The sequence below is a fragment of the Morus notabilis genome, unplaced genomic scaffold (assembly GCF_000414095.1).
Source record: "Morus notabilis unplaced genomic scaffold, ASM41409v2 Scaffold21, whole genome shotgun sequence".
NCBI classification, from domain to species: Eukaryota; Viridiplantae; Streptophyta; class Magnoliopsida; order Rosales; family Moraceae; genus Morus; species Morus notabilis.
The window spans coordinates 119856-137937 of NW_010363416.1; the positions used below are offsets into that span (position 1 = coordinate 119856).

At 34.5% G+C, this 18082-nt stretch overlaps 2 protein-coding genes across 2 annotated transcripts; both read left to right on the forward strand.

Moving 5' to 3' along the window:
- Positions 1-787: 787 nt before the first annotated feature.
- Positions 788-1816, forward strand: LOC21394953 (cell number regulator 7). Its single transcript, XM_010104296.2, has 3 exons — positions 788-875; positions 1094-1165; positions 1587-1816. Exons 1-3 carry the CDS (start codon positions 788-790, stop codon positions 1814-1816), a joined length of 390 nt encoding a protein of 129 aa, XP_010102598.2.
- An 11720-nt stretch (positions 1817-13536) lies between these two features.
- Positions 13537-14619, forward strand: LOC112092724 (cell number regulator 7-like). Its single transcript, XM_024169598.1, has 4 exons — positions 13537-13612; positions 13720-13791; positions 14203-14412; positions 14567-14619. Exons 1-4 carry the CDS (start codon positions 13537-13539, stop codon positions 14617-14619), a joined length of 411 nt encoding a protein of 136 aa, XP_024025366.1.
- Positions 14620-18082: the final 3463 nt, after the last annotated feature.

Consider the following 18082-nt stretch of genomic DNA (forward strand, 5'->3'; position numbering starts at 1 on the left):
TTAAAAGTGATCAAGCAAGTTTAACTTAAACAAAGGCGATGTGTTTTTTTTTTTTTTTTTTCCTTTTTCTTTTCAAATAAAGTTGATAGTGCGATATAGGTGTCCAATTGGTTGTGAACTAATTAGCTGGGATGTGATTTATTCGTGATGCAATTGCACTATATCTATGTCATTCAAAATTCAAAGTGCAATTTGAAGAGAAACGGTAATTTACTACATTTTCTTCTTTTTTTTTATCAAGAAAATTTGTACTTGCAAATACTTTCATGCGACACACGCGAAAAATTTTTCTTAGGACGGCTTTGTCGAATAGTTAATAGTAACAAACATAGGATAATAATTAGAAGGGTAATATAATAATCCTCATAACAAAGTTGCAAATTATATACGTCCAATATAGATCATGCCAAATGCAATATTTTTTTGTTAATACTAGGATAATAATTAGAAAGTAATGTAATAATCATCGTAACAAACTTGCAAATTATATACTTCCAATATAGATCGTGCCAAATGCACATAGCATAATTATGGTCTTGAAAAGGACCTTGGCCAGCATATGCTCTACATCCTAAGAATATTATAAGAAAAACAATAAAAATTAATTATTTCTTAATCTGCCGGCAAACTTTGAGAAACATAATATCTTAATTAATTTTGAGCACCTATAAATAGTAAATATCAATTATGATTAATCTCCCGTAGACTAGCTAGTGTTATTTCTTAAAGTTTATGTTTTCTATTCTCTCTGTCAGTTAATTCGGTAGAGAAAAAATCCGCAAGCAATATGAATATTGATCATCGCCATCGAGTGCACCAACAATCTAACTGGTCTGTTGGCTTTTGTCATAGTTGCGGAGAAGATCCTGGCACCTGTATTATCTTCTCTTCTGAATTTCCATGCTTTATATACACACACACACACATGTCTATATTGTTTCCTTTTCATTTCATATATAGAAATAAATTAATTTTGGAGAAAAAAACAAATGATTTTACTCCTTGTCACAACATCTGTGTGTGTGTGTGTGTGTGTGTATTGGTAAAATGTACAAGTGAAACATGCATGTCATATTATAATTATTTGATGTAGGTTGTATAACATGCTTCCTTCCATGCGTCACCTTCGGCCAAATTGCAGAAGTAGTCGATGAAGGGCGAAGTTGTAAGTAAAAATAATATTAGAATATATATATATATATATATATATATATTTCTGTATATATTTATATGAATTATGTCCCTGATCTTTAGAATTATTCCCACTTTATTTTTTGAACTTTAAAAACTCCATCTTTATCTCTTAAAATTTGAATCAATCCTTTATAACCCATTCTATTAGAATTTCCATTAGAAACGGATGTAAAAGAGAGAGAGAGTTAAGTGCAATCAGATAAATCTCTTTCCTTTTCTTTTTAACGAAAGTTCTAATAGAAATAGTTACGTGGGACTAATTCAAAATTCGAACTGCAACAAAGAGTTTTCATGTTGATCTGAATATATATATATATATATGCACTTTGTCCTTGGTCATGTTAAAAGCTCTAATTAATTAATCCTTTTGTCATGTGAATATCAATTACTAGCATGCATGGCTCAAGGTGCGGCGTACTGCTTACTGATGGCAATCCAATGCCAGTGGCTGTACTCATGTCTTTACAGAGAAAAACTGCGCGCAAAGTATGGATTGCCGGAGGAGCCTTGCTCTGATTGCTGTGTTCATTGCTGTTGCGAACTTTGTGCCCTTTGCCAAGAGCATGCTGAGCTCAATGCCAGAGGCCTTGACCCTTCCAAAGGTCTAATATATTACTATTAATCATTTGTTTTTAGCACTATCAAGTTTTGAATTTATCCGTTAACTTGGATTTCAAACTTTCAATTTTGATAGATAAGACTCTAATTCTGAAAACATTATACAATAATTATGGCCGTCGGTTAATGGACGAAAATGTCCATGAAGTTTACACAAATGCAAAATTTTTAGTTAGGTTAGCAAGTTTGATAATTTTGAATTTTGATACTTTGGGTTCTATGAGTCGTTTGTTATCGATTGGACCATATTGTCAGGATTGTCAAATTCAGAATCAGAGTTGTAGGTGTCAAATTTAAGGTTTGGAGTCTAATTTATAAATGAGGAAAAGTTTAGGAAGTATTAGTGCAATTTACCCATATCCCAACTCCGGACTCTTGGGCAAAATTCTTGATCAAATTTCTAACTTTAGTAATATTTGTCCCACCAAAATATGTGGAATACAAAATTATCAACCTCCATACCAAAATATTTATAATATGATGAGCATGTATAATTCTCTGCGCTAACATATAAAAACCAACACTGTTAATCAGCTTGTTTTTTCATTTTCTTTTTTTAAATAATAAAAGTAAAAATTATAAAACTTGAGTTTTACGGCATTCATAAATCCTCTTTAATTAATGTGTGAATAGGTTGGATTGGGCCTCCCACTGCACCGCCAATGCCTCCGTCCATGTACCAGTGATGATACACCTACACTCCATGCAATATATGTGTCGTTTTCTCCTTGCTTTTCTCGTAAAAGAAAATTATCTTGTAATTTAATAAATGCTAAAATTTCTTTTTCCGTGGCAGTGTTTTCAAATTCTACTGTGCTAAATTTTTCATCCATGTATTTGTATTCCGTGACTACAAGAATTTGAATTTTTTGTTACTAAAAATTTGGTACTCTGTTTTTGGAAACAAAATGTTTTTGTTACTAAAACATTTTAGTAGCAAAAAATGCGTAGCATAAAGTATTAGTTATCAAAATTTTAGTACTAAATAATTTTTACTATCAAAAATGTATTTGATAGTAAAATGTATAATATTTAGGGACTAAAAATTTCAGTAACAAAAGGTTTTTAGTAGCAAAGAGTGAGATTTAAGACACCAAAATTTTAGTAACAAAATATATATGTAACAAAAGGTAAGCGATTCAGTCACCAAATATTTGGTGATATTTAGTATCGAAAGGCATGAGATTTAGAAACTAAATATTTAGTATCAAATTGTATTTGGCAACGAAATGTATGAGATTTAATGACCAAATATTCAGTAGCAAAAGGAATTTAGTAGCGAAAAATATAATATTTAGGGATCAAATTTTTTGTAGCAAAATGTATTTAGTAACGAAAAGTACTAAGATTCAGGTACCAAATATTTAGTAACAAATAACTAATTTGTTGCTACCAATTTTTTTTTGTCACCAAAACCGAGACAAATTTATATACTTGTATTGTTTTTAAAATATATATATATAAATAAAATACCAAATATTAATTTAAAAATCTCTAAATATTTTAATACATATTAGAATCTAAACAAAATACTAAACTAGTCATACTTGAGCAAACCCAAACACTTATACAAATATTGTACTAGTAAAGTCTTAGTATTACAAGAATTAAACGCTCTAACAAACTGAGACCGGTGGTGGTAGTAGCAGATGATCTTCTCTTCTTGGGACAGAAGGTCCAGGATAATCTGATGGCAGATTTATCTACTGAAGTAGCTTTTGAATAAGCTCCTATTGTTACTTCATTAGAATTTACATGTCCGACATACGACGTTTGTTTTCCTGAACTTCATTTTGAAGCTTTTCATATCCTGACCTTCTGGATTTGTAAACTTGTGACGCTTGTCTTACTATAGGACATATGTCACGCTTGAAACCATATTTTTCATACCTCTCACTTGACAAAACTTGAGAGTAAATTTCTTCCGCTGCATCAGAGTCAAGTTCTGACCCCTCTGGTACTTCACTTAAACGAGCATCACGAGTTTTCATCATTTGTTCCTGCATTAAGCAAAGTGTTATAAACTTTCAAGTTAGAGTTAAAAAAAATACAAAATCAAACGAAATGATAAAGTGTTTAGTAATTCTTACATAATCTTCCTTTGCTCTCATTTGCAAAAACTAATGCTCCATGCCAATGAAAGATTGTTCATATCTATTTCTGTTTGGACTTTAGAAGAAATTTTATACTACAACGAATAAAAGAATGTTAACAAGGAAGCCCTATCAGTTTGGAGCCACTCAAGTTATCCTCAATTGCACTAATAATTGACTGCTGAGAGTCTTAGACATCAAATATCTATGCTTTAGTCTTAGTAGGGAGCTTGCCAGACCGAATAACACACTACAAAGATTATGATACACATATAAAGAAAGATCACAAAGAATGATAAGTTCAAGAAATCTTACCATTCTTCGATCACTCATTGAGTATCCATCGGCACAAAGCAAAGTTGGGAATGTATCAAATCTAGGTAACTACTATATCAAGCTATAAAGGTGTTTTAAATCACTAAGAAATTGCGATAAGTTACTACTTAAGGTCAGTACCTTGAAAGTGGTATCTGGCAAGTTTGAGTAGGATGCATGTTCATGTAAATATGTTAGCATCTAGCTGCACATTCCCCTCCTCAAAATAATGGGCACCCACCTGAAAGAAGAAAGTACCAAGTATATGACTAAGATGAAAAACAATTAACTCCCACTTGATTTTGGATATGATGCTATCCCTATTGCATACAAATTTACATTGAGAGACAGAGCAGTCACTTATTACGAAATACCTACAATTTTCCCTTTAAATCAACTACTTGTATGTCATCTTTGAACTCAATGGTCCATACCGAACGCCAACTACCATTGCTATCCATCATGTCAAAAAGAATTTTGTCAAAAAATGAAATCTGCTCTAAGATAAATACTCTTTCAGGATCTAGCAAGAGCCAAGGTAGAAATCACCTCCTGAGAGCAAGTAAGAAGTTAGCCAATTTTGGTCAAATTAAAAAAAATGGATGCAATTAGAATTCGTCAGCCATAAGGAGCTAGAAAAGGATGGTACCACTGCGTCGTTCAGCTATAAAAAGTTGCTTTTAGTTTCAAGCACGTAAATAGAGCAATTACAGAGTTATCTGGTGGGTCTTCTATTACAAGGTTAGCCAATCCTTTCTAGTGTTTACTAGTCTATTTGATGATGTACTGAGCAACAATCTGATTCCCTTTCTAGTGTTGACTAAACTTAGGAATAGCAATGCTACAAATGTAATTAACTAAAACGTATGTAACTAAATGGTTATGGGCTCCTTACTTGTGAACTTAACAAGGGTGTATACCCTTCCATAAGGAATCAATACTAAAGGGATTGCAAGGATTAGTATTTCCCTTTTTCATTCTCTATATTAGGTATTCCTAATTTGTAAGTAAACACGTGATTAAAAGAGAAAGGGAATCACTCCTATTCCCTTTCCCTTTCATGTGAAGTAAACACACCCCTAAATTAATAACAAACAGAAGACCGTGGATGCGGGACATTGGAAAAACTCCAGTACATCTCACTTTGGAAAATGTAAAAATAAAATAAAGGACATGCCAAGGGAAGTCTGATCTAGTTAAATTGCCACAACAAGAAATAATGTTTTTGGCCAGGGGCAAAAATTCAAAATGAAGAAAAGCAGATAATAAGAGGAGAAAAAGTATAAGATCATTAAAAAGACACAGCTTCACAAGAAGTTGGAGTACCTCACAAATTCCAAAATAAGTTCTTCGAAATCCTTCTCTTTTTTTGCCTCCCACAACCTTCTTCACTTCTAATCATGCCTGCATTACACCAAAACACACGGGCCTTGAGCGGAAAATCTAACCACCTATGTGCCCTTCCCTTTGATAACAACAGATTAAATAAAATGGCGGTGATGCAGAAAGAATAGACAAGATAAAGAGAGATATTCAGAAACATTTAGATAGAAGAAATACAGATGGTGACTTTGGGTTTGTGTTGAAGCACAGTTTTGTGGAATGAAATGTGAAATTATTACAAAAGAAACAAACACCACGGAGAGACGTGGGAAAAATGAAGCACTCACTGAAAAATTGCTTACAGGAAAAGCAGCCAGAAAGGCCCTTATACCAAACGGAAAAGAAGCAGGCAGAGATTTTGTTGTAACAGATCTCCAACTCAGCAAGGAAACAAAAATAGAAGAAAATGCAATCTACTTACTCCTATTTACAAGTTGACACCTAATCTATCCATATTTACAATTTCCACCCCAAAACTCTTAATACTCCCCCTCAAGATGGAGAATGAATGTTTTGAATTCCCATCTTGCCCAGAAGAGAAACAAACTAAGATGGGAAGAGTGGCTTTGTCATTATATCTGCCACTTGATGTTGAGAAGCTACATGTAGAGTCTTCAAGGTTCCATTCAGAAGTTTCTCTCTAACAAGGTGGCAATCAATCTCTATATGCTTGGTCCTTTCATGAAAGACTGGATTGGCTGCTATATGGAGAGCAGCCTCATTATCACAATACAAAACTGCAGGCTTGGAATGATCGATTTCCAGATCCTTGAGCAAGGAGAGCAGCCACATAAGCTCACATGTTGCATTGGCCATTGATCTGTATTCTGCCTCAGCCGTAGACCTTGCAACAGTATGTTGCTTCTTGGATTTCTAGGAAACCAGTGAGTCCCCAAGGAAGATGCAGAAACCACTAATGGATCTCCTACTATCCGGACAAGAAGCCCAGTCTGAGTCAGCTAAACCTCTCAAATGGACTGAGGAGCTGGCAGGAAAAAGGATCCCTTGTCCAATTGTTGCCTTGACATATTGAAGAACCCGCTGTACAGCCTTCAAATGAGGGGCTCTCGGTTGGGCAAGAAATTGGCTTAACTTGTTAACAGAGTATGACAAGTCTGGTCTTGTTATTGTGGTATAGAAACTTCCCAATAATTCTTCTATACTGAGATGGATCATCAAGTAATTCTCCCTCATCTTGGGAAAGTTTCACATTGGGATCCATAAATGTCTTCCTAGTTTTGCATCCAACATACCCACTGTCCAAAAGGAGCTGCAAGGCATAATGCCTCTGGCTTAAAGAGATGCCTGTATTTGATCTAGCCACTTCTATCCCCAGAAAATATTTCAATTTTCCCAAGTCCTTGAGTTTGAAACGGCTGTCAAGAAAAGTTTTGAAATCCTCTACTAGTGTCTCATTGTTAGTGGCAATAACAATATCATCTACATAGACTAGCAAGGCAATGAAAGAGGCTCCATTCCTTTTAATAAACAAGGAGTTGTCCGAGGCAGCTTGTTTGAAGTCTTGTTCAAGTAATGCACTTGAGAACTTGGAGAACCATTGCCGAGAGGCTTGTTTAAGCCCATAAATGGACTTATGTAGCCGGCAGACAGGATTAGGAGGTAAGGACTCCCCCTCATGGTGATAACCATGAGGTAAGGACATGTAAACTTCCACTTGGAGATCACCGTGAAGGAAAGCATTATTCACATCAAGTTGGATGAGAAACTAACCATGGATGGCAGCAAGGGCAAGAAGGACCTTAACTGTCACCATTTTAGCCACAGGAGCAAAAGTGTCAAGGTAATCAATGCCTTCTTGTTACGTGTATCCTTTTGCAACGAGACAGGCTTTGTAACATTCTAGGGTCCCATCAGCTAAGTACTTAAGTTTGTAGACCCATTTGCAACCAATTGGATGCTTCCCGGGAGGAAGGGTGGTCACAGACCATGTGTCATTCTGCTCAAGAGCCTCAAGCTCGGCAGTCATTGCCTTTCTCCATTCTGGTACAGCAACAGCTTGAGAAAAACTAGATGGTTCGAAGTGTGTGGAGACAGAGTGGACAAAAGCTTTATGAACATTGAACAATTTGTCATAGCTCAACACATGAGAGAGGGGATGAGCCGTGGATGATGAAAGAAGAGAGACACTAGAGCAGTGATAGTCTTGGAGATAAGAAGGGGGTTTAACATGGCGAATTGGACGTGTGGAAGTGGAAGATGAATCAGGCAGAGGACCGGACATAGGAGGAGGAGACTCAACATCAGGGACACAAGGCAACACTCTGTCAGAGAAGAAATCAATAGAGGAATCCGAAAAATTTTCTATTTTGAAGGAAAAAGTTGTTTCATGAAAAACAACATCTCTAGAAATATATATGGAGTTGATGGCAAGATCAAGGAGTTTATAACCCTTGTACCCGGGAGGATAACCAAGGAAACCAGACTCTATGGCTTGAGGTGAAAACTTGTGTTGATGTCTATTGAGTGTGGAACCATAACATAAGCAACCAAAAGCCCTAAGGTGAGAATATGATGGTTTCTTCTTCCAAAGAAGTTCAAAAGGAGTTTTATTCGACAAAAGGGGGGATGGAGTTTGATTAATGAGGTAAACGGCTGTGAGTACACAATCTCCCCAATAATCTAGAGGTATGTGTGACTGAAAATGAAGGGCTCGAGCTACGTTCAAAATGTGTTGGTGTTTTCTTTCAACAACAGAATTTTGTTGGGGGGTGTCTGTGCAAGAATGGTAAGGGATGATGCCCTTTTTGAAGAAAAATTCAGAGAAGGACAATTCCTTGGCATTATCAGACCTAACCGACTTAATGGTTGTAATAAACTAGTTTTGAATCAAAGTGAAAAAATCTGGAAATATAATTTTGACATCAGATTTGGCACGAATCAAGTATACCCAAGTAAAACGTGTACAATCATCTACAATGGTTAAAAAATAGCGATAACCTTCAGTGGTCATTGGTGTGAAGGGCCCCCATATGTCACAGTGTATTAGGTCAAAAGGCAAAGCAAACAAAGAATTGGAAGAAATAAAGGGCAGTCGGCGTTGCTTAGCAAAATGACATATTGAACAATGAGAAGAATCATTTGTAATATCAGTAATTTTCAATTCATTTCTCAATGTGTGAATCTTTACATAAGAGGGATGTCCCAACCTATAATGCCAAATTTCATTTTCTGTTAAAGTAAAATTATTACAATCTGCTGTAGACCTAGGGAAAACTGGTAAATGACTAGAGGAATCAGGAGCTAGGCTTGTAGAGTCCAAGACGTAGAGGTTTCGTTCTCTTCTACCCATCCCAATCATTCGGCCCTGAATATGGTCCTGGAGCACACAAGAGGCAAAATGGAAATTAACAGACAAATGATGACTCTGGGTGAGTGAGCTGACCGACAAGAGATTAAACCGAAATTGTGGCACATAGAGAACATTGTGAAGAATGAGGTTATTTGACAAAGGAACAGATCCTATACGAGTGACTTCTACGGTGAGACCAGTGGGCAACGAAACAAAAAAGTTGGTTATAGGTCTAGAGTGATCAAAACATGATAAGGAGCAACAAACATGGTGTGTTGCTCCCGTGTCCAGAAAAATTTTCCCTTCCCACAATAAGAGAATTTCGGCCACAATAAAATATTAGGTCAAAAAATTGTTCAAAAATTGTGTTTCACAATTTTCTATCATTCTCTTATTTATAGAGTAGAAGTCAAACTTCTAGAAGGAATCTAATCTCTATCTCCAAGATAAAGCTTGTTAATTATCTCCTATTTGAATTTGGAACAAAATCTCCCCTTCTATTTTATCCATTATGGCCGGCCATAGATAAGGGATTTTATCCCTGTGTAGGCGCCAATAGCAGATAGGGAAGCAAGAGAAAATCATCATTTATCCTGCAGTCCAATTTTGACTCAAATTCAAATTCCAATTTAAGTCAAACTTAAATTAATTTGAATTCTCAATTCAACAACTTATCAAATAAGTTTAAATGAATAAAACTAGATGTGTTCAAATTCAAATTTAAATAATCACATTATTTAAATAAGAATTAATCCTCAATTAATTATTTTCTGAGTGTTTAATTTTTAGAATTCTATAATTCTAAAATTCTAATTTTGCCTTTTGTGTCTGGTAGAATTACAAGGTCGACGCGGGGACTAATGGACCTATAATCCCGAGCTCCAAAAAAATTAATAATTATTAATTAATTCTATTAATTCCAATAGTTATTCCACTATAAACTTGGAATTGCACTCTCGAAATTATAAACATAAATTACTTCTAAACTGTGAAGTGTCCATTTGATATAGACACTGCATATAGATCAATCCTCCATAAATAATTCATAATTAGAGCTAGGTAGAATCCGTTTACCTCTCTAATTATATCTTTATCCTTAAGTACCATTGATTCTCCAATGGACAGTGATTCATAAAACACATTCATGAATCGGAGCTCCTACTGGTCCAAGTACCGAATCAACCCTCAAGAGAATTATTTATCTACTTCTATCAAGAAGGAATGGATTCCATCTCGTATAATAACATTCCCAGCTACCTACTTCATCATGTCTCCAAAATACAAGGAATAGGATTCAGGATCTCAGAATCTGTACCGAGTAAATTAAAAGACACAAATCTATAAATAGGAGTCTGTTAAGAACTCAGGATTAAGGTCATTCTATATATGACCATCAATAGACTCAATTAGAATTTCTATACTCAACAGATATTATTAGAAATTCATATTGTGTCTATGTCCTTGTTCCACATAATCTCATTATGTGAAATACTCTCATTCAATATCTCGTCATATTAACAGTGTGGATAACACTGCTCCATTCTAAATGGGAATGACATGTATTAATAATGTTTTAATTAAAGATTCTGAACTTTAATTAAATTCATTATGAACACCGTTTTTTATTATTATCCTTAAACATTATCCTCTCGCATATAACACGTATATACAACGTTTAAGGTCACATAAATAATCATAGAATTTTCATTTGATATTCATAAAATATTCATAAATATATGCACATAAAATAATGAATAAACTCTTTTATTAAATAAATAATAAATATCCTATTACATATCATGCTTCTAGGACATCATTCCCAACAGTTAAACCTAGTTTTAGTTCTAGAATTTGATGCTAAACTTGGTTTTAGTTCTAAATAGAAGTTTTAAACTATTTTCTAAAAAAAAATACTGCATAACTGTCAAAACAGTTTTGGTGTTAAACATAAGAGTTCATTAAGAACTCAAAGTATAATCTCAAGAAGATATTTTGAGTTTGAACCTTGTTTAATTAAAAGTAAGGTTATGGGGATTTGATAAACCTAATCTTTAAATTAGAAACAAGGTTTCATAATCCATTAAGGTAAAAAAGAGAAAGAAAGTCATAAATAGAGAAGTTAGACTTTCTTACAAGCTTTCTAAAATAGAATAGCAAGTGATAGTAAATCTCACACTCTTAGTAGGTGTTTATTCTCATAAACAAGAAAGAAAGAGAACAAACTCCTTGGCGAATAGAGGATTCCACTTCCTAAAACAGGTAAGTAGGAATCTCGCCTACAGTATAAATAGATTTTAAAATAAACTGTACACATGAATTATATATGTTTGAGTACATTTAATGTTATGTACGCTATGCTATGTCATACTGCATACACTTAAGCAGTGCACATGAATTATATGTGTTTGAGTACATTCCATGTTACAGTATGCTATGCTATGTCATATAACATACACCTTAATAAGTCAAGAAGAACTTATAAGAAGAATCTCAGTTGAGTGCCGTACCAGCCTTTGAGAGGGAGGTAACTCAGGCTCCGCAAAAGAGAAGAAAAAAAAATATAATAATAATGTCCTCTGAGAGGCAGGCATTCAGTTCAGTTATAATCATGGTGTCGTTGGGGACCTTGCAAACCCCCACGTCCCAATGATTGCGCACAAGTGGTACGAGCACTCAGGCCCATCAATAAGTAAGATAAGTTCAGATAATAAGTTCAGACAGTAAAACTATGATAAAATATCATAAGTCAGCATAATCAGTTCATGCATATATAGTCATGTGAACTTTCAGTTATTTTACGAGTAATAGCTCCTACTTGTTGAGCGAAAGCTCATTTCAAAGTATTTGTATTGTACGTAAGCAACCTGCGCATAATGCTTGATAGACTGATGGCGAGGCAGCGGACGAGCGGAGTGGAGGTCGGGGAATGGATACCGCACGCAGTTATTTCCATAATAGTTTAAAGTTTTAAAAAGTATATTTTGTTAAATATGTCTATGAACTTATGTTTTGGAAGCTTGTAGTAAAATTGTTAAGTTGTGTAAGCTAACAGGATTTTGATAAGCAAAATATACCTATATGTAAATTTATGCTTTAGAAAAGGAATTGGTTTTGAAGTATAAACTGTTTGCTATGTTCAAAAGTAGAAACCATAATTTATGTCATTACAGTAATTTAAAAAAAATGATACAACATTCTATATAAAGAAATGAATGAAATAGTTTTTTTTAAGAGAAAGAAACTTATGCCCAGAATGCTACAACATTCGCATAGCATTTTGTTTCAGAATGCTACAGCATTCGTATAGTATTTTATTTAAGTTATAAAACAAAATGCTACAGCATTCATACAGCATTTTACAGTAAGTAAAAGAAAAAAAAAATTTGTCTCTCAAATTTAGGGAGTTTCAGAAAGTATATGTTAAAACTAGTTTCAGTGACGGTCAACTCAGCAGGGTCGTTACAATGGGTACCTTTTTAATGTTCAAAAATAGCTCGAACAGTTGAACTTAAGGATGAGCTAAACTCTAAAAGTTAGATAGTTTAACTCAATTCAAACAGAAAATATATTTGAACTGTCTCCTTACCAAACACAAATTTAAACTGTGCTCACTGTTCAAATTAAGTTAAACTGAATAAAACTAGTAAAATAAACGGGGGCTAAATGATATCATTTTATTTTCAAATTTCAAATCATTTGAAAACGTTTGGTTCATAGATTAGAATCATGAGATTAGAAATATTTTCGATTTACATGTATTTTTTGTGAGAGAAAATACTATAACAAATCATGAACCATGATTCAAATTATAATATGAATCCTCCAACCAAACGTCCCTAACTAAGTGGCATGTCGTGTCCGCATTAATCGGGGAGCAAAATCATTTTAAAACACGTCATTGCTGAAAATTGAACTGAATTATATAATAGAAAATAAAAGGTTGTGTGCTTGATAAGTCGTTTTCCATTTCAGTTTTCTTTTGTTGAAACTCGATACACGTGTTACCAGTAGAGTGTTGCAATCCAACTTATTGGTGGTTCCAGTTTGTACTTGTACTAGGAGGTTGAGTCGTTATAAGTGTGTTGCGGTTTTTCGTGTGAATTAGTATTTCTTTCTCTGATTTTGAATACAATTTTTTTTAGAAAAAAAAACCTTTATCAAAGAAATTGCTTTTTCTAATTAAGAGGAATTAAAGAACACAATTTTGTTTCTTATTGATCATTTGGAGGTTAAAAATTACCGAATTAACTTTCAATCGCCGGCTGCCGGCGGTTATTATTTTCCTATAATCCGTGGCATTTTGTTTTGTTCTTGGCCTGCATTTTCACTAATCTAATACCAATGAATCCAAAAGCGAATTGCAATACTTGATTATCACCATGTTCATTACGCGTGAGCGATCTTTACAAAGACAATCTCGATCTGTACAAAAATGTTTATTTTGGGGGACCATATATATATATATATATATATATATATGTATGTATGTAGGTATGGATATTCTAAAGGATCAACATACACTTTGCATCAACTACCCTTTCACACTCATTTTCCTTCAAAAGAGAAACGTCAAAGAGGAACAACATATTTTTGGAAAAGAAAAATATAAATACAGGGAAAGAAATGAACATATTTCGTGTGCTCCCCAAGCCTCAGTGGTCATTTGGACTTTGTGATTGTGGAAAAGATTTTTGCACATGTAAATAGTTCCTTCACTCTTTAATTTCTCTCATTAAGTAAAATTTAAACATGCACATACATTCTTATTTATTTTGTTACTTTTGACTAATTATTTGAAATTTACAGGTTTGTTAACATGCTGTCTTCCCTGCGTCACCTTCGGCCGAATTGCTGAAATTTTAGATGAAGGAAAGCATTGTTAGTACATATATAATTTCATACAGTTATTTTCCATACATCAAAATTGCCCTAGTACTCCTATAATCTCTGTTTTCTCTAGTAAACTAATTATTAATTAGTTGAATAATTATATAATCAACTAGCAAGTTATAAACAGAGGCCTTGATAAATTAATATTTCCATCAAAATCTTGAATAACTAAGTCGGCTAAAACAGCATGGTCTAAAAAGAAACACCAAATTTACTTTACTTTAGCTATATCAATTAAATATTAGGAAATTAACTTTATGCTTAAATGTAGATGTACTGCCTGGTACTTTGGTAATTTACAGTAACTTATGTAAAAAGATTTCATCGCATTTGCTATTTTAAACATGATTTGATTATAATATGATATGATCTGACGTTTAAAAACTTTGCACTATGTAGCATGTTGTTGTTTGGGTTGCGTATATTGCTTGTTGGCATCGGTCCAATTCCACTGGCTCTTCTCATGCCTATATAGAGAGAAATTACGAGCCAAATACGGTCTACCCGCGGAGCCTTGTTGCGATTGTTGTGTTCATTTTTGTTGTGATTCTTGTGCTCTCTGCCAAGAGCACGCCGAGTTGAAGGGTAGAGGCCTTGACCCTGCCAAAGGTACGACATACTTACCTATTAACTATAACATACCAACATTATTAATTAAACGACTAAATCGATCATTAGCTAACAAATTAAGCATTAACAATTTTGTCTCCAGTAATTAATGAGGCTAACATTGTTACTTATCTTTCTTCTTTGTGTAATACAGGTTATGCTAGGTCACAAATTTTCCCTCCGAGGTTCCCTTCGATGTTTAGATGATGTCCAAACGCTTCGAAAGAAAATCCTCCGTGCCTGCCGATTAGTAGTCATTGTGTGTCAATTTGTAACATTTTCTTGCTATAGTATTTTTATTTTTGCAATAAATAGTGCGAGGCAGTCAAATAATTACCCAATACCATTATTTTTTCACCAAGGTCGTTAAATGTCTTATTAGTTGAATACTTGTAGCATATGCGTGAGTTGTGTTCCAAAAGGACTTATTTTGTTACATCCTTATCTGTCCTGTTTGATTTGCGGCCTTTACTTATTTGAAGGTTAAAGAGCAAAGAATGATATGTTGGTATTATCTTGTAAACCCAATTTTACATCCCACCAACCATTCCTTAAAATGTACCTTCCATAGGACAAACTCTCATGATCAGCCTAATATTGTATACTAAATTGTGGAATTACAACAATACATATGTTTCCCTTACATATATATATATATATATATATGTTACTTTCTAGTTCTTTTCCATATTTTGTGTTTTCATGTTTGGACATTGCATTGACTTGAAACTTTCTAGCCCACTAATGGGGAAAGTGGGCTTGCTTTCACATGTTTTGACTGCCATATGATCTTGGGGTCAATAGTTTTCGCTGTTTGGGGCATTTTAACCAAAACGGTAAGAAAGCACAATAGCTTTCATTGTTTGAGGTATTTCGACCGAAACGACAACATTTTATCCGAAGTATACTAAGTTAGCAAGAAAGAGAATGAGTAATTGGTATCTGAAAAACCATTGAGTTAGCACCTAATAGTTATCTTCTCAGTACACTAAGCAACTCATTCAAATTTATTAAAGAAAAAAAAAAAGTAAATACAAAGATCAAAATGTAAAAGAAAAGTGCAACCCTAAAAGTAACCCATCTGATAAGATACTTAAAATTGAAAACCGACCGCTAATAGTAGAAATTGACCGCTAATAGTAGAAATTGACGACAAAAGGCTAAGTTGAAACTCCACCTTTAAAAATCAATTTCTAAAATAGACCTCATTAAAAACTTTATCAAAAAAATTAAAAAAACAAACTAAAGAGAAAAATTTGAGAAGGAAAAAAGACTTTTAGAATTTTAATGGGACAAACTACAAATTTCATTAGAATTTTATATAAAATTCTAGGCGGAGGTGCTGCCTACTATCCACTGCTCTACAAGACTCCATCCCCGATACTGACCATATGCCTCTGAGAAGCTTCATTGTTGGTAAATGAGAATGAAAAATGGAATTACAATAAAACTCTTAAAAATATTAAATCATAATAGGAAACGACTCACACCTCAATTTTGTATAATATTATCCGCTTTCTATTTAAGTCAGTATGGTTTTGCTCATAATTTTATCCCAAAAAAACCTCATATAATTAGGAGATAGTGCCTTACAAATCATCACTCATAATCTTCTCTAAACAACGTGGGACTGACCTTTTGGGAAAATGTCCTTGTTAGACATACTTCTTGTTAAGTGGCCTGAAACAATGGTCACGACTTCAAAGATGAGACCATAATTATTGAGGTTTAATTTAAAATTTAATTTAATTAAACTGGACTGTTTAACAAAAATTACAAAAATAAATACATAAATATCAATATAGTTTGCTCCGAAGACTTTCTTTTACAAATAATATTTAAAACAGTCCATAAAGTCTAAGGAAAATAGTACAACTCTATGACAATATCGACCAATACAGTTTATATACAGAAATACAGTACATCTCAGAATTAAAACTGTAAATCCGAAACAAACGTACCGCTTCGAATCTCGCACCTTCAATCTATTGGCATCCACTTGTCACTAGTGGTGGAACTTCGGGCCGGCGGGCTGCCCGAAGCTCGAATTTTTTCGAACTCGGGCGGGCAGGCCCATATGCCGGCCCATCCAAGGTGGAAATTCAGGCTCGGGCTCAGGCAGCCCGAATTTTGAGACCACGCCGGAGCCTGCTGCTGTGTAAGTGCCGTTGACCACCGTCCGCCGGAGTTTTTTTTAAATTTTTCCACCCATGCCCAACCCGCCCGAACTGCCCGAAAAAACGTTTAAAAATCCGACCGTTGTGCCCGGTCCGAAAATAAGCCCGAAAACCCGAATTTTGCCCGAAAGCCCGAGTTGCCCGAATGCCCAAAAACCAATCCAACGGCTACTTTTTTACCCGTTGCCGCTCAAAACCCACCCGACCCCGCCCGAACCCGACCCGCCGAACCTAACTAGCCGTTGCACATTGATTTTTTTGAAAAAAAATCAATTTTTTAACCCAAAAATTTCCCTATAAATACCCTCCATCCTCCAAATATTTTTCTTACTCAATCCCTCTCAATCCCTCTCAATCTCTCTCAACTTCTCTCAATCCCTCTCAATTTCTCTCAATCTCTCTCAACTTCTCTCAATCTCTCTCGATCTCTCAAATCTCTTTCAAAATTTTTCTAAAAACTATCACATTATCCTAAAGCTCTCTCTCTCAAATCGCTATTTTTTTTTATAATGGATCCTTTTGGTTATAGTGGTATTCCTGTTGATGCCCAACACAACATGGAAGAAGGGTAATTTCCCACTAATGAATTTGTTCCGCAAGAATCTACTAATCCGAGCCCTGGTGGACGTACTGGAGGTCGTGGTCGCAGTGGTGGTGGGCGTGGAGAAGCGATGAGTGCCAGTGCGACTGCGTCTGTAAGTGTTGCAACCTCTAAGAGGAAATGCAAGCGCACCTCAACAGTTTGGGATCACTTCGACATAATTCATGAGATCGACAATGAAGGTAGCACTAAACACATAGCTCAGTGTAAATATTGTTTATCTAAATTATAAGGTGACACTATTCACGGCACCACACACTTGAGAAGACACTTCGAAAAGTGTCTTCAAAAGCTTAGCCAATCCGGCAGATCCGAACTACACCAAACACAATTATCTTTTGATCGCGCAACCGGTGGTCTAACCGCTTAGAAATACGATCGGCAAGTAGATCGTATGAAAGTTGCACGAATGATAGCTGCTTTAGATCAACCACTTAGTTTTGTAGAGCATCCTAATTGGCAACGATATATTAAGGTTGTACATAATCCTAATGCACAATTCACTTCAAAAGCGTTAACGGCAGATATTTGGTCTACCATTGCAACAAATATTATTTAGCTGTAACCGGATATTATTTTAAAGGATTTGATTTAGATAAAAGAATATTAGGTTTTAAATGTGTTCTAGGATCACATAGCGCGGATTTAATATATAATATAATTTTAAATGTAATTGATGAATTTAGACTAAGAGATAAAGTAATGGCTATAACATTAGATAATGCTAGTGCCAATACAAAAGCAATTGAATTCTTCGGTAACGGTACAATTTTCCACCAACGTTGTGCAAGTCACGTGAACAATTTAATAGTTAAATCCGGTTTAAAAGAAATGGGTAATCACATTAAAAAAATTAGAGATAGTCTTGCATGGATTCAAGGTAGTAACCAAA

Bases quoted from the DNA above. Each gene is read 5' to 3' on its own strand.
- LOC21394953 (XM_010104296.2), top strand. From the start codon at position 788: ATGAATATTGATCATCGCCATCGAGTGCACCAACAATCTAACTGGTCT. The intron at 876-1,093 runs GTATTATCTTCT...TATTTGATGTAG, and splicing joins CGGAGAAGATCCTGGCACCT to GTTGTATAACATGCTTCCTT. The intron at 1,166-1,586 runs GTAAGTAAAAAT...ATCAATTACTAG, and splicing joins AGTCGATGAAGGGCGAAGTT to CATGCATGGCTCAAGGTGCG.
- LOC112092724 (XM_024169598.1), top strand. From the start codon at position 13,537: ATGAACATATTTCGTGTGCTCCCCAAGCCTCAGTGGTCATTTGGACTT. The intron at 13,792-14,202 runs GTTAGTACATAT...TGCACTATGTAG, and splicing joins TTTAGATGAAGGAAAGCATT to CATGTTGTTGTTTGGGTTGC. The intron at 14,413-14,566 runs GTACGACATACT...TGTGTAATACAG, and splicing joins AGGCCTTGACCCTGCCAAAG to GTTATGCTAGGTCACAAATT.